Source organism: Crotalus tigris, unplaced genomic scaffold, assembly GCF_016545835.1.
Source record: "Crotalus tigris isolate CLP2741 ecotype Arizona unplaced genomic scaffold, ASM1654583v1 scf7180000024434.1680833, whole genome shotgun sequence".
Classification (NCBI taxonomy): Eukaryota; Metazoa; Chordata; class Lepidosauria; order Squamata; family Viperidae; genus Crotalus; species Crotalus tigris.
Genome location: NW_024100602.1, coordinates 1,230,600 through 1,248,188, shown reverse-complemented (window position 1 = coordinate 1,248,188; position 17,589 = coordinate 1,230,600). Strand labels below are relative to the sequence as shown.

Here is a 17,589-nt window from a genome sequence, read left to right as displayed (position 1 = left end):
CTACAACTAACAGAGCTTCAAAAAGATGCCAAAGATCCTGGTGAAGATGATGAGCGATCTACTTCCATATATTAGTAGAGGACAAACAAATTAGGGCCATTTCTAAAGGACAACTGAACACTCTTATTATACAGAATAAAAATTACCTATTTAAATATTGGGTTCTTAGCAGTTTAAAGTTAGTATTTGTAATTAAACTAGAAAGAAAATATTGACAGTAGATTAAGCTAGGGCTAACAGTCTGAGACCATTTTTTGAATTAGGGTTTCAAAAGTATCTCCCAAACTAAATTTCATTACGTCAGGAAACAAACAAGTGGAATGAGTTTACCACAATATATTTAATCAAACAAGTGAACGATCCACCTGCTGATGTGCACAATATCCTACATTCAGTTAGTTCTAACTTGAAGGGTAGTGATGGTTATACAATCTGCAGTTATTTGGTAGAGGGATGTCAATCATTTATTTAAACTTTTTATAACCAAAATTCCATTTACAAGAAATCTCTCTCTCTCTCTCTCTCTCACACACACACACACACACACACACACACACACACGCATACAAACAATTTGAATAAAAACATATACAGTAAAATGCAAAATAAAAAACACTATATAAACCTTTAAATGCAATTAAAGCACAATTAAAAGCCATCTAAAAGCCTGGAAAAATGAAATGGTTTTCCACCTGTAATTAAAACAATGCTAGGATGGATGCTAGTCAAGCCTCTCTAGGAGGGAATTTGATAAATGGGGTATACAACAGAAAAAACTCTGCCCCTCCCTTGTAGAGACTCACCTCAACTCATTTGGTGAGGAAACCTGATAGAGGGTCTCATTAGATGTTCTTAGGATTCAGATAGGTACAGTACTATCTGTATGCAAAGCTTAGTGCAACCATCCAAATAACAAAAATCAATCATCTCTGATCTAGATTCTTCTTGGCCAAACTAGACTCAATGATTCAGTATTAGGCCACTGCTCAATGAGCATAACCAAGATGTCAGAATTTTATCCATTCATCCCTCCAAGACAAATGCTATGAAGTGTTTTGAACCTTGGTAATTAAGTAATGATGAATAAAGTCAGTACAATCCATACTTTCTGATCAAGGAAACGATAGGATACCAACTTTTTAGAGAGAAATGGAATAATATTTAAATCCAGTATTCTACAGACAACTACTATGAATTTGAACAATGAGATACAAAAGGAAAACCCACATCCAGTTGTCTAGATATAGACAATTTTTGTCCTATGGCTATTAAATCCTATTATTTCATTATTCTGTACTACCCACATATTTATTGTATAAAATAAACATTCATTTAGCTTTAACTCAGAACGAGATTCTGCAAAAACTACTTTAGGTAGCATTAAATATAGCAGATATAAGATAAATATATTATATATTATATATTATATAAATATATAAGATATATTTATCTTATATCTTACACATCTTATACTTTTTATCTCTAATACTTAGAGATGTGCACTGTGTGATACAACATTCTCTCATCAGTTATATCGTTATCCTAAGGCAACTAACAGAGGGCAGCAGGGACTAGGAGGCAACAATTATAGAGTTCTCAGAAAATCCAGTTCAAACATCAGTTCTATCAACTAGCTTGCCAATAAGATGCACAGAATACATTTAGAAATCTGCTAAAGGAAATATTCACAAAAAGAAATATTCATTAACTTATGTGGGATCAGAAAATAGCAGCAGTTTCATCTATTTGTACAGAGTTCCCATAAGGGAGACTGCTAGCCAGCTATCCACAGTATTTTTAAGAACAAAGCTTTCCAACAGCACTATCAGGAAAAAATTAATTTAAAACCTAAATTACAAGTATAATGTGCAGTTTCTTAGACATAAGGCACAATGTCTGAGCTTTTTGAGAAAAACTTAATTAAATCATGGAAGACTTTTCTAAATAGAGAACAGTTACTTGTACTCAAAATCTTGTTCCATAGCAAGGAACAATGACGCAAAATAAGAGACTAGATAAGTCTACTGGTGCAATCTAGCTCATTTCCAAAACACATGCTAATCTCTGAGAATTAAGCTTTAATATCCCCCATCTCACTTGCAAAACATCCATTATGAGCATAGTGTATGGCAGAATTGCTATGCAAAGACCTGCTTGCATGCCTCTGTAGTTTTCCATATCTTTGAATATGCTGCCAACAATAAGAAAACAGGAAACAGTAATCTATTTTAAGAAACAGCATAAACTTTCATGAACTTCAACTCACTTCATCCAATACCTGCACAGCTCATAAAACCTTATGCTTTTTCATAAAATTGATTAGTTAGAGCAGTGGTTCTCAACCTGTGGGTCGGGACCCCATTTGGGGTTGAACACCATTTCACGGGGGTTGCCAAACAACGCAGTCTGCCATTTTTCCCCCCTTTTCCTTAGCTGTGCTACTCCCTTTTATTCTATTGGCTTTTGAAAGCCAATAGAATAGACTCTCTTAAACAGAGTCTAATTCTATTGGCTTTCAAAAGCCAATAGGATTGTCCAGGCTGTCTCTGCCCTGCTGAGCCCGCCAAAAGTCCCATTCTGCAAACGGTGCTGCACCAGTTGAGTAGTCCTCGACTTACGACCGGTTGAGTAGTCCTTGACTTACGATCGGTTGGGGGTCGCGGCATTAAAAAGGTTGAGAACCACTGAGTTAGAGAATGTGCTACCAGGCTCCTTCTGATTTGGTTAACATGGTTCTCCTCCTGTCAGAACACAGATTCAGTACACTGAAAACACACAGAGAAAAAGAGCCTAACAGAATTGCCTCCAAAATACGGGCTCTATGTTGAGGTGAACATCTACAGCATCTTGATTCTAAAATATGAAACTTATCACAGTGGCTCCCATACAAAGGTTTCTCTACATGGAAAACAGTCTCAGCACTAACAAAAAACAAAGCTAGAATTTAAAAATATTAATTTACTTTTCTCGACTCTCCAAATTGCGTTTTCAGGTGAAATCACCTACAGTCAAGTACTGGAATGCAGTATACATTAGCACTGCATTTAAGTTATTTAAGGTTTATTTTAAAACTATGAACACTGATCCTATGAAGAAATATGTCAGGCCTTATGATGGTAAGACTAAAAATGTACCTGTCCAGAGTTCCCTCCAAGTGTAATGAAGTCTCACTCTGCACTTTTTCTGGTAGCAAAGCAGCTTGTGTACTATTTGAATACAGCATCTGCAGCAAAAAGAAAGGAACCCCAACATAATTAGCAACAAAGAATTGGGAGTGGTGTATACTTTCAATAAGTAGCTCTATAAAGGATGTGTCATATAGAACTGCAACCAGTGAGGTCAAGGCTGAAAATGTTGAAACAGATTAATATGCCCAACTATTTGTAAAACAGTAACTCAAATTATCAGTATTCAGGATATCAGTATACCACTGGTACATGTGAAAGAAAAGAAGGAAGTAGATGTGGAGTTATTAAATTTGGGGGTATTTAGTTGGAAATCTGAAATCTGAAGGTGGATTAAATACTTGGCTAATATTCCACATAAATAATCTAGGTTCCAAGAAAAAGGAAAATGAAACACATTTAACAGCATTTTTTAAAAAAATTGGAATTCAAATCAGTCAAACCAAAGAATAGTGCTTCCAACTAAACCGGATATAATATTAATTGGATTCACACCAAATTCAAAATATGATTTTTATTATTTTGGGCTCTTTGTATTGCATGAACCCAACCATTAATACTTGCAAATCATGATTTATGGCTTAACATGTCCCCTGAAGTTAATCAATAATTTTTTATTCAATAAATCATAATTAACAGAGGCTTAGCACATTAAGCAGATTATTTAGATTAACAAAAACTATGCCCACTAATAGAAGTTTAAAAGCTACAGCACTCCAATCCGTCACAATATCATATACTCAGAGTTACTAAAAGTTCACCCTGGTTCACTCATAATGCTAAACTGTGGCTTGTTTATTTAGGCTTAATATGATATAGGATCTACTCATTATGGCTTAAAATTATGTTATATGAAAATCATTTAATATCTGTAGGGAATAGGTAGAGTGGAAAAAAGTTCCAAAGGCAAAAATAAAAAGAATTTTAGCTAGCCGTAGTACAGGAAATACATGGAAGCTATTATTTCTGCCAAGGGTGGTATTAAAAAATACTGAATGTAAGGCTGTCAAAGCTTCTGCACCTGCCATCTTCACTTTTCCTTTTTTTCAATAATCTATACACAAATAATAAGTCTGCATTCCATTTTCCAGAAAAGTGTCATGTTTAATTTTATACCATGGAGAGGATATATCAGCTTCTGTTCACTTAGGTATGCATTGAAACATAAAATTTGACCAGAGGGGCCTTTTTACATGCAACTGTATGTAACCCACCATGATGTTCCCTTTGGAGATAAGCAACTACCATATGATGTTAAATAATTTAGGAAAGTAAAATGGGGATTCAAATCATTTTTCTTAATTTTTTTATGGACTGAACAGAAATATCATTGTTTGGAATTTTGAAGAGCTCCTAAAATTGGCTAGTTTCGTGTAGTTGTTACTCACACATAGAGATCCATGGGAAATTCTTTCATCATGTGTGTTATTATGAATTCCACCATCAGATCTGCAAAAAAGTCATACAAATATTTAAAGATACAGGATTTATAATCAGTTGCCATTCTAACTGAAAAGTCTATCATTCTTGGCTAGTGTTATCCACTGTTAACCCTAACCCTAACCCTAGACATAACATTATTATGTATAATGATTCCAAGCTATACTTGTTGGGAAGAGAGAAATCCTACACCTTGTACAATAAGGAACTAAGGGACAGGAAATATAACTATAATTTGGAAGAGAGGAGGGACTCTCTCCCTTTATCACATTCAGCCATTCAGTATTTCAGGGAATGTGAAGTAGTGTTACAGAAATGAGTACATTATAAAAAAGTTGCACCTTGCTCAAAAGTCATAAGCAAGGGCATAGAGGAAGGGGGAAATTAAAAAAAAAACCCTGTTCTTTGACATCAGACTGTCATTGCCTTACAATTTCTAAGACACTGCTTCAGCTGGATTATCTTCCTAGTGCAAGAAGAGTGCCACAAAAACCAGAAAAAAATCAAAGAAGAAGCTAAAAGTGCACAAAAGTAAAGAAAAAAGAAAAATAGAAAAGAAAAAAAGTTGCAAAGAAGCTTCCAATCTTTACAGAAGTCAAGTTATAAATTTACCTCTTATTTAATTTTTAGATTTTTTTTATCCCATCTTTATTCATTTATAAGTAATTCAAAGGAACAAAAAACAAACATAATGCTCCTTCCTCTTCTATTTTTATGAAGTTGTTTGAGGTTAAGAGAGAATGACTGACCCAAAGTCACCAAGACAGCTTTCATGCCTAAGATGATACTCAAACTCAGAATCTCCTAGCTTCTAGATCAGCACTTTAATCACTATACCAAACTGACTCTCGGTGGTTACAACGTACGTCTCTTTTTTCTATAATCTATCCTGTTTAATCGTCAAAACCACAAACCACAAATTCATTTTTTCTGTTTTATGCCAAAAGTCCAAAAGAGATTTCCAGCCAGCAATAAATGTAGATAGTCTTTCCTCTAAATCCTACGTGTATTTGAATCATTTTTTAAAAAAATAAAATTTATTAAAATGCTGATGTAAAACTTGATCCCTTGTCTTCTTCCAGACCAAACACACCAACACACCCTTTGGAATATTTCTTTTTCTCACAAATCTTGTTTTTGTTTATATAATTTATTGATTTTTGCCTCTGTGTCCTCCTTACCACAATCCCCCCAAAAATTGCTAAAGATTTAATAATCTTTTCTCTAACATATTCACCAGAATCCTCTGGGATCTCTATAAATCTCAAACAAAAAACCTTTTCTCTCAATTCCAAATTATCTAGTTCTCTTTCCAATTCTTTGTCCAGAACGTCTGTTTAAAATTTCCACTTTGTTGTTAATTTATTTTACATCTTCCAATATTTGTTTGACTTCTTTCATCTCCTCTTTTATCTTTATAAGTCATATAAAGCCAATTGCTCAAACAAATTTCTGAAACAAATCTGGCATAATTCCCCTCTCTGCAAGTTGCTCTGGCGATCCTGTCTCTTCCTTCATTTTTGCCATTTTTTGTTGGTTGCTATTATAATCCAAAACTAAAAATGTCTCAAGAAAAGAAAAGAGTAAAGGGAAGATACTTTTTTCTACTTTGTCTTCTTGCACACTTAATACTTTTGCCTCAAGTGTATTCCATAGTTACAGACAGCATCACAATCAGCAGCTCCGTAATTACAACATCACTGTCAAACTTACATTACTTTTAACTTTTGTTTCGTAAAATCCAATTGTTTGCACTTTTTAATAGTAAACAAAAAGCATCCCACAAAGGTCCAGTTCACACTTTCACCAAAAAATAATATTTCAAAATAAATATCCTTTATCTATTTTAAGATCATAAGAAAGCCTGAGCGCAAAAGAATTGAGGCCTTTGAATTATGGTGCTGGAGAAGACTCCTGCAAGTCCCCTGTATTGCAAGGCGATCAAACCGGTCAGTCCTAGAGGAGATCAACCCTGACTCCTCTTTAGAAGGCCACATCCTGAAGTTGAAACTCAAGTACTTTGGTCGCCTAATGAGAAGGAAGGACTCACTGGAGAAGGGCCCAATGCTGGGAAAGATTGAGGGCAATAGAAGAAGGGGACGACAGAGAATGAGGTGGCTGGATGGAGTCACTGAAGCAGTAGGCGTGAGCTTAAATGGACTCCAGAAGATGGTACAGGACAGGAAGGCTGGAGGAACGTTGGCCATGGGGTCACGATGGGTCGGACACGACTTCGCAACTAACAACAACCTATTTTAAATGTTATTACATCCACTTATTAAGCTTTTTGTCAAAAGTTTTTAAATCTTTAAAAATCTTTCTCTACTTGTAATCCAGAAAAAATTATGATTCACCAAGTGAATTTTTTTTTGATCCTCCTGCTCAGAAAATCTCTTTAGCAGTAAATTAATTACATCTGAAATTATTCAGAAAATGAGGCTCATGCAAACCTTATGTCCATATAGGCTCCATTACAGCTATGAGCTTGGTTGAAAATTCTTGACTATCAGCAACTGATTTCATGAGCCAACAACAAAGACCTCAGTTTCTGCAGATTACTGACAAAGGGTGCAAGTAGGCAATCTCATGATCTTTCTTTTTTCAGAGAGCCTGCGCCAGCCAGAATTTATTGTTTGACCACAAATCTCTGCTGTAATGCCTTTCTGCTCCTTCAGAAAGGACCTTGCTCCTAGTATTATTATTAATCCTCACATATCCCAGCAATTCCATTTTCATGATAGGGAGACATCACAGAAATAATGTCTGTTATGTCTCCCTATCTAATTAGTTGCTTATCTGTCTGAAAATGATAGATATTTTGTCTATGAACTAGAAGTATGCATGATCTACAAAACAGTCCATCACAGAACCTTCATACCGTACTGAGTACTCCAACCCTCAAATGTTCCATAAAGAGAGCAGTTAAGTGGTTCAGGCACTGGGCTAGAAAGCAAGAGACCATGAGTTCAAATACTGCCTTGGCCACAAAAGCCAGCCGAGTGTCTTTGGACCAGTCAAATCTCTCTCAGCCTAACTCACCTCACAGGGTTACTGTTGTGGAGAAAATAAGAGGAAGAAAGCGTTAGATATGTTCATCGCTTTGAATTATTTGTAAAAATAATAAAGGCAGCACTAGGCACATTCAGCTTAGTACATTCCAAGGTCAGAATGTTTTTGAATGAAATATTTTGCAAAGCACTATTGTTAGTTTCTTACTCTCTTACGTTAAAACTAAAATAATGGAATTACTTCTACTCCAATGGCAAACTAAGGGTTGATCTAAGTATTTTCCTTCTTCTTTTTGGCATAATAAATCAGGGATCTAACATGAAAGAAATTTTCCCTCAGTAGTTTTATTGCATTTCCTGCCTTTCCTCCAAGAGCCCAAAGAGGTTTACATGTAGATCTCACTTCCTTTTATCCCATATCAATTCTGTGAGATAAATTGGGACAGTAAAGAATGCCTGGCACAAAGTTACCCAGTGAGTTTCATGGATAAAAATGGACATGAACTCCAGCTTCTTATGATACTACTGATATATAATTTGACTATCATCTAAAATTAATTTAGCTAGATAGATGTCTCTGTGAAGGTATTAATTCCAAGGAATAAACTTGTGAGAATTCCAAGCATCCCATCTTCCAATTTTTATTTATCTTTTCCACTGTTACTTATATTAAAAAAAACTGTAATTGCTACAATTGGCATTATATCAAATTGGCAAGTTCCTATAGGAAACAAGTATCAAAAAGTTGTTTCTCCAATGTATAAAAATATCTGACAAAAATCTTAATAGCAGTTTAAATTACAACATCACCTACACTCAGAAATATTTTACTCCAATACATAAACACAATATATTTATTCTGAGTTAACAAAATAACCCAAACAGCTTTGCTAGTTTTCCTCTATCAGTATTCAAAAAACTGTAAAACAGAGGCATTCAGTCCTCTATAAAAACATTCTATACTTAATTGTATTTATATACAGCACTCACCCTATATAGGTAATCCTCGACATACAACAGTTCATTTGGCGACCATTCAAAATTACAAGGACACTGAAAAAAGTGACCTATGACCATTTTTCAGTTACAACCTTTGCAGTATCCCCATAAGCATGTGATCAAAGTTCAGATGCTTGGCAATTGGTTCGTATTTATGACCGTTGCTGTGTCCCAAGGTCATGTGATCAACTTTTATGACCTCCTGACAAGCAAAGTCATTGGGGAAACCAGATTCACTCAACAATCTGGTTACTAACGTATCAACTGCAGTGATTCACTTAACAACTGTGGCAAGAAAGGTCACAAAATGGGGCAAAATTCACTTAACGAATGTCTCACTTAACAACAAAAAATGTGGGCTCCACTGTGGTCATAAGTCAAGGACTGCCTGTATAAAGGAATTTAACCATCTAATCCATTATGATATAAAAGTATTTTAAAATAAATATATTCCTTCACTCTGCAATTAGTTTGGGATGAGTTTGTCTAAAATGTTTTCTACTTCTTGCCAAAAGAAGGAAGCAATAGGTGGGAAGCATAGAACTGTATTATATTGGTAAATGAAATACATTTCAGAATTAGGTTATAAATATTTCCCTTCTTGCACCAATCCTTTATCCCCCCCCCCCAATCTGTGAAGAAGCTGTTGACAAAATCTGGCAGGTACGCTTACTTACCCAGCACTGCACAAACTAGAGGTCGACAGGGAAGATTCTTATCAGCAGCTTTCTTTCTGTGTCTCATAGGCTTCAAACAAGTGAATATGAATTAGTCAGAAGGTATAAAGCAATAATCACCCAAACCACTATTTTCCATATAAATCAAACTGTTCAGAAAAGGAATGTTTTCATCCTCTCATATACGTATCCACAGTTGGGCACAATAGTGGAAAAATCATGATGTTCACATGATGACATCATCATGCAAATCCAACCTTTATCTGCTAGCATTCTGATGTCAGAAGCAAGTATGCTGCAAGTATGTAATTTTGGGAATTTCTGTTATAGCATTATACTGCATATTACTTCTCTTCCTCTCTCTGTAAACATCACTATCCTCTTCTATCCTACAGCAGTTCTTTTATTAATTAGGCTTTGAGCAAAAAGGTAGCTTAGGCAACTGCAATACCAACCAGAGTAGAGAGAAAATATTGAGATAGCTGGATAGATTTTCTTGTTATGATTGTTTGTTACATCTTTATCTATCAGCTGCAAAAACAGAAGCAGCAGCTATTCACACAAGATGATACAGGCTGCCTTTGCCCAATATACTTTGATTAGTTGACTCAGGGAGGTTTTTTTTTTTTATTATTATTAAATTTTTTCAGAAATTTTACAAATAAACATCCACCCCCCCCTCCCAAACCACCCCGCCCTCCCCCCCCCGACTTCCCAGAACTGAATATAGGATTATTTAACAAATTTTAAAAATAACGTTTACAATTTATAAGATAATTAATAATAATAATAAAAATCGTAATCATAATATATATAATAATAGTATACATAACATAAGCTTTAAAGTGAATAATATATACTAAAAAAAAAAAAGAGGAAAAAAGGAAAAAGAAAAGAGAGAGAGAAAGAAAAAAAGAAAAAGGTAGACGAAAAATAAAACATATATAAAAAAGTATATGAATAATAATACATAAAGCGTAAAAAAAAAAGAAGAAAGAAAGAAAAAAAAACAATCATTACAAGTTATAGAAAAGCTAAATAATATTTTTCCATATCCAAATTATGTTGTATAAAATTTATCCATTTTTCCCATACCGCAAAAAATTTCTCTTGAGATTGCTCCTTTAAAAAAGCCGAAATCTTTGCCATTTCTGCCAAATACGAAACTTTATAAAACCACTCTTGTAAAGTAGGCAAGGATTCCTTCTTCCAATATTGTCCTATTAACAGCCTAGCGGCTGTAATCAAATTTAACATCAATATAACCTCCTTAGCATCACAATCAATAACAATACCTAATAAAAATATTGCGGAGTAAATTTTACCCTCTTTCTAAAAATTCTTTGAATATTCCACCATATCTTAATCCAAAAAGCTTTTATATGCTTACACGTCCACCAGATATGATAATAAGTAGCATCCAAGTGTCCACATCTCCAGCATTTCGGCTGTAAATTAGAGTACATAATGGACATTTTCTTTGGATCAAGGTGCCATCTATAAAACATCTTATAAAAATTCTCTCTTAAATTTTGCGCTTGTGTGAATTTAACATTTCTTATCCAAATAAGTTCCCAAGTATCCATTGAAATCGATTCACCAATATTCTGTGCCCATTTAATCATACAATCTTTAACTAATTCAGATTCTGAATCCAATTCCACTAAAACCCCATAAACTCTCTTTATATGGGTTGGCCTTTGATCTCTTACTTGTTTTAGAAGAATTTCATCTTCTCTGAGCCAGCCCATTTTACAATCCATCTTCCATCTATCCACTATTTGTCTATATTGGAACCATGAATAAATTAGATTTTCATGTGTTAATTCTTCCAAAGATTTTAACTGCCAGTCTTGGCCATCCCATCTAAGTAACTGTGCATAAGAGACCATATCCATATTAACCCCTTTCCTTATGCCTTCTATGGCATGCCGAGGTATAGCCCATAATGGTATTTTAAAATCACATTTATAATACTTCCTCCACACTCTAAGCAAAGAGATTCTTATAATATGAGACTTAAAAACCCAATCCACTTTTTTATTAAATATTAAATAGGCATGCCATCCAAAAAGTAAGTCCCAACCTTCCAAATGAAGTATTTCTATATTTGTTAAATTCACCCAATCGCTGATCAATGTTAATACTACAGCATCATAATACAATTTCATATTTGGTACCTTGAGTCCACCTCTCTCACGAAAATCTTGCATTATTTTAAGTTTCACCCTTGGTTTTTGACTCAGGGAGGTTTTAACATAACCCAGTCAGTGCATGAGTTAGAATACATCAGATTTAGTTCAAAACAGGCCAGGGTTGTTTGTGGTTAAACTCACTTTCCTTTGACAATTATGTTGTAAGAACACCAGAGAGTGTGTTAATAAAGGTTTAACTTTGTCTGCTGCTGAAACAAAATTAAATCCTACAGTTACTCTAAAAATGAGTGCTTTAGGAATTTCCACTCTTTCTCCATTCTATTTTTAACCTTTTCCTCCTGTAGTCACATAGTATAGGACAGTGATGGTGAACCTTTTAGAGACCCAGTGCCCAAATTGCAACCCAAACCCCACTTATTTATCACCGGTGCCGAGTGAGCGTGGCCACGGTGGTCATGGCAGACTGGGTGGGCAGGGCCAGGGAGGCGGGGGCCAGTCCCTTGCCATCTCTGGAGCATGGCATGCATGCCCACAGAGATAGCTCTGAGTGCCGCCTCTGGCACGCGTGCCATAGGTTCACCACCACTGGTATAGGATGAAACAGAAAGAAATTAATAGGGTTAGTAAATTTCCTGATTGCTTCTAAAAATGTTAAAAACAACAGGAAGTGATACATTTTAGCAACCATTGAAACAGCTGGGAACCCATGAAAAAATCCCATGGGATAGCAGATTGCATCTGTCATATCATTTTAACACTGCCTTGTCCACATATGAAAGTATACATACATATATATTATTCCTTAATATCTCCCTAGATCTAATTGTTTCTCATTGCCTCAATGCAAATTGTTCTACAAGCTCACCCCACTCAAGAAATTAAGATGAGACTGCTTGACCCTGACTATGAGCCAGTCTTGCATTCTGCAATGAACTACTGGAATAGGGGTGAGAAGATTAAGAAAAATAAGCCCAGATCACCAAGTACACTTAACATTCACCAGAAACTCTCAGATGTTTACCGACATCACCATGCAAATGCTTAATACCAAAGCATCCATTTTATTTATTGTGATTAAACATCAACAAGTGACTCTGTGTGGCAAACAGAATTAAATTAAAATAAAATAAAAAACAAACTTACAAGGGATAAAATACAAATCAGCTGAAAAACATCAAACCCAAATCACTAATACAACCAAGAAGTGAAAGAGAAAAAAAATATTCTAAAGCTGACTTTGCCCTAACACAGTTTCTGATCAAGACAACTTACCATTCTGTGGAGGTTTACACGAAAATTCATATTGTCATCATGCAGAAAAGCATTAGCATACTGGTCCTATGGAAAAAGAAAAATAACCAAAGTAAGCAAAATCACACATAACATCAATGTAGTATTGCCCTTTATCACTGATCTGCATCAGGAACCTGAAGAGGTTTTACAAAATTCACACAAAAATGTATTTACTATACTTCTTTACTAAATAATGCACAAACCTATCAGAACCACCTTTTTAAAGGAAGCTCTGTTGCTGAAGTAGCAACATTAATTCTGAAGCAAATTCATTCCAGAATCAACCCTAAATACACTGTACTGTATATGATCCTCCCATTCAATTTCATAATTAAATAATCCATAATTACATGATCAATGCATTGTTTTCAAATTACTGCTTCAATAAACTCAGAAGACAATTGCAACAGTTAATGATGAACATTTGAATGAATTCAATGGTTGTTTTATGGCAGCTTGAGCTACCATTTTAAACATCCACGATCTGGCAGCTTCCATGGATTTAAGATTATTAAAAAACAAAACTGATGGAGGCTAAGAATCATGACATGTTTAGTCTAACAAGTTATCAAATTGTTAGGCCAATACAGAGTGAATCAGAAAAGGTAATTCCATCTACGAAATATAGATATGAACAAATACTCTTTCTCTCATAAAAATGGAAAGAGGAAAGCACTATTACATTTCAAAAGTTTCCCATTTCTGACTCTAAGTTCCCTTTCTCAAGCCTCCTTGTTTTCTAAGGCGAAAAGAAGACCTCCTTTTATATATGAAAAACAAACAAGTGGTGTCCAATATTTACAGTCTTAAGAATTTTTTTATCCTAATAAAAATAGTAGCTAAATGAGAACTATGTTTTCAGTTAGCCAAATCTCACCAAGATTTATTTCTCAAAACTGCAGTGATTATCGTTCAGTTTCAGAGATGGAGGAAGGTAAAGGAATGCATAGATCCTAAGTTATTGATTTTTAAATATGCTACTGAGATGGAAGATATGGACAGGGAAAACTTACCTCTGCTATGCAGGTTAAGATAATCAGGCAGAGCTTTCCACTATGGAGCCGGTGTTCATCTGCAAATGAATATCATGAGGTCATAATATATGTAACCATTCCTCAGCATGTGAAAAAGTCAATACACAAATCAGAAATCACAGAAATCCATAAGCACAACAGAGCAAGAGATGATACAACATGGTACTTCAACTGTACTTCAAAGATATTACTTAGAATCCCACAATAATAACGATTTTGTTATTTTTATTTTTAACCCTATAGCTATCTTCTTTTTAGTCTTTTCCATTGTTAAAGAGATGATGATTCTCTTGACTATCAAACAGCAGCCAGCATTGCTGCTTGCCATGAGGTAGCAGATTCTCAATGACCCACCCAAATGAACCCTGGTTTAATAAACTGGGAATTGCATGACTTTCATACACTTCCACACTGCTCTTTTGCTCTAGTCTTCCTGCTGAGAAAGCAGACTATCAGTCTACATTAATCATAACTTCTGTAGTCAACCTTAATTTGTTGCAATATCTGAATCATTTTATATGAGTACATGTGACTGTATAGTTGTATATAGGTACCTTTAAATACCAGTAACACACCTGACATCCACTGATGACAATTGAAAAACAAGCTGAAATGCTCTTTTTCCAGGAAAGAGAGCAGCTCTAGAGACCAATAATACTTTAGGGTCTTGTTATCTTTTCACTGCAAAATCCAGAGATTTACTGCTCAGGTGTCACAGTTAAGTCTCATCCTTGGGGATTACACTGCACGCACTATTCCTTCATGCCAAGCATTTAACTTTAGATTCCTGCAGTTACATACTAGTGATATGTTTATTTACCAGCATTTTTTTAGCTACATAATTGCTTTAAGCAGTGCCATGCTTTGTGCTTTAGCCCTGAAAAGACTTTCCAAATCTTAAATGCATTATACAATAGCACAGGTTCCCTGAGAACAACGCCAATTTTGACCCTGTTACGGGTGTGAAGAAACATACAGTGAAGACTATTCTATGTAGTTACATATTGGACCAGAATTTGCTTGTTCTCATTGTCAAAGTAGAGACTATTAACAAATAGAAAACACCAACAAAATAATAGTAATTAGAGGATTCATTATAAAGTACTGCTACACTAAATATTTCAAGAATTGAACTAAGCATCAATTGTGAAAACTCCAACCATTGAGGCAGATAATTAGTCACTTCCACTATAGCAAGCAGCATTCAATACTGAACTATTATCATATTCCTAATTAACAGAAAAAAGGACAAATAGAATTTATAAACATTCTACATTTAAACAGGGGTAAACGAAAACTTTCATATTGAAAATGAAATTTAAATCAAACCATAATTTGCAGAAATTTCTCTTAATGCTTAATGTCAATATAGTGATTCAAACTGCAATGCAAATATAGAAGGAACTACATAATGCTACCTTGGTAAGTTTAGGGGCTCATCACATCTATTTCTATCATTTAATTCAGTGGCGTAGCCTGGACACAATATAAATCAGGACTGGTTTAAACAAAGTGTGGTAAATCAGAATGTCCAAAACACTACAAGCAGTAACTCATAGTTAACTTTCTAGAAATAAACCAGTTAGAATCTATGATTTCAGATGGTTTATAATTCCCGTTTTAATGATACAGTATCACACATCCCAAATTTCTGGAGTGGTTTTACAACTAGATCACCAATGCATGACGCTGTAAAGCAAAAACACAAACAATTAAAGAAACATGCTTCAAGCTTATCCACCCTCATTTGCTTTCTCCTTCCATCTCATCCTTCTTGGCAATATTTTTTTTCATGACCATTAATGTCTATTTCAACTCAAGGTGCAAGACAGAGGATAGGGCTTGACCTCATATGCAAAAAAAAAAAAAAAAAAAAGCACAACACTTTGATAGCAATTTCATAGAAAAGCAGACAGTGATTCTCTAAAAGAAAATCCCCAAGAAGAACATATACTACTTGTTTAGCAAGTATCACAGTGATTGCTCGCAAATCCAACTTTAATGAATTGTAGTAAAAAAAATATTTTTGACCAATATGTACACTTACAACCAAATTTTTGCATCTGAACAATACATGCAGAGTGAAAATAATGCCATTGTTGCTGCATGATAACTTTGTCTAAGTGAGATAGTAACAACCAGAAGTCTCTTTCTCTCTCCCTCCCTCCTCCTCCCTCTCTCTCTTTCTGTCACATGGTTTACTTAGTGACCATTTTGCTTAACACCAAAGTTGCTGGTATAGATTGCAGTCACTAAATGAAGAGTGGCTGAATTCTACATAAAAATTCATCATTTATCTTTACATAAAAATGTAGATTCAATAAGAAAACAGACACATATCTGACACAAAATCCAACAACTCCAAGGGAGGGGAACACTTGAACAGACATTCCCCAAAAGACATAAAAGCCAAAATGTATTTCATAATTGTATGCATATATGTGCACAGGCAAATACATATATTAACACAATACACAGTATAATACAAATGCAAACACATACATATATAGAAATACTGGGTTCAAAGGGTGAAGCAAAAACAACTATGAATACATAGTTATCCATGTGTGAACCATCATCTTCCAAAACTTTTTGTAGAAAGCCAAAACTTTTAAATTCAAGCTAAATCCTATCACCTTGATACAACTTTCTTTTACCAACTCACAACAAGCCAGCTTTGCTAGCTATGAAGCATCACATGTGTTTTGAAGAGTGTGATAACGTTTATTCTCAACTCAAGACTTCTGTCTTACGCAGTATTCCCTTTGGGGTATTCTCATAAATGCAGTGCTATATACCCTCTCTATCTTTTGCTAACTTAGGTATAATTGTCAGCTGTTTTATTTACTTGGAAGAATGTGCCAAATCTTTTTCACACATTTTTTTCTATATTTGGTTTTTCTCTCCTTCAGCCATCAAAGCTCCTTGATCTTTTATAATTGTCATCTGGCAATAAGAAAACAGATCATTCTGTCAGTCTGAAGAACTTTACTATCCGCAAGGAATTAGCTGAAATTATTTAAGCAGTCAAGTTGGTAACAAGTTTCCCCCCCCCCAGTTGATTTCAGAAATACAAAGCTGTATTGATACAACTGCCTACCTTTGGTATCCTGCATGACAATAGAACTGTACTTTAAGAAGGTTATCAGCAGGTTGCTTGTCTGCACGTCAGCATCCAAGGGAAGCTCTACAGTGCTTATGACTGAGAAAAATCAGAGAAGGTTTGCTCATCAGTAGAATTGAACCATCCACAAATCCCTCCAAATGGAGATAAAGCAACATGTTTCTATTATTAAATATTACAAACATTTCTCTTTATTTTAACAGTTGTTTATGACAGGGGTCCTCAACCGTGGCAACTTTAAGACTTGTAGACTTTAACTCCCAGAATTCCTCAGCCAGCAAGTCCACAAGTCTTAAAGTTGCCACGGTTGAGGACCCCTAGTTTATGACATCCGGCAGAATCATTGTAGATTATCAATTTGGAGATAAGAAAAATCAATCAACATTGCCATGGCAACTGCAATGAAATGGGATCACTCCCAAATAAAGCACATAGTGTTTCTCTTGGACAGGAATTTTGTTATGGTTGTTCCCTGGCATTTGTGAAGTTATTTATTATTTTGTAACATTTATGTTGTTAGTTTTACAGTTATTACTGCTCTGGAGGTTGCTCAAAAATCAGATATCATTAGAACAACATATAGAAAAAAAACCAATGTTAAAATGTTTTTCAAGGTGTGGCCTAAACTTAGAGAAAACATGACATTCAACATCACTTGCCTTCCAGTTGTTTA

The 17,589-nt window shown here is 34.8% G+C and overlaps 1 protein-coding gene across 5 annotated transcripts in view; it reads right to left on the bottom strand.

Annotated features, from left to right (window-relative positions):
- The window catches only part of ARMH3 (armadillo like helical domain containing 3), a 150,163-nt gene that overhangs the window by 107,559 nt on the left and 25,015 nt on the right, over positions 1-17,589 (bottom strand). For all 5 annotated transcript variants that reach the window (XR_005555157.1, XM_039331096.1, XM_039331099.1 and 2 more), the window contains exons 15-20: positions 16,893-16,994; positions 13,772-13,830; positions 12,738-12,803; positions 9,310-9,379; positions 4,574-4,634; positions 3,135-3,223 (exon numbers count right to left, since the gene is read on the bottom strand). Coding sequence is in view for 4 of the 5 variants with exons in the window: in XM_039331096.1 (XP_039187030.1) it covers positions 3,135-3,223; positions 4,574-4,634; positions 9,310-9,379; positions 12,738-12,803; positions 13,772-13,830; positions 16,893-16,994 (447 nt within the window). In the remaining variant the exon portion in view is untranslated. The remainder of the gene's footprint in view (positions 1-3,134; positions 3,224-4,573; positions 4,635-9,309; positions 9,380-12,737; positions 12,804-13,771; positions 13,831-16,892; positions 16,995-17,589) is intronic.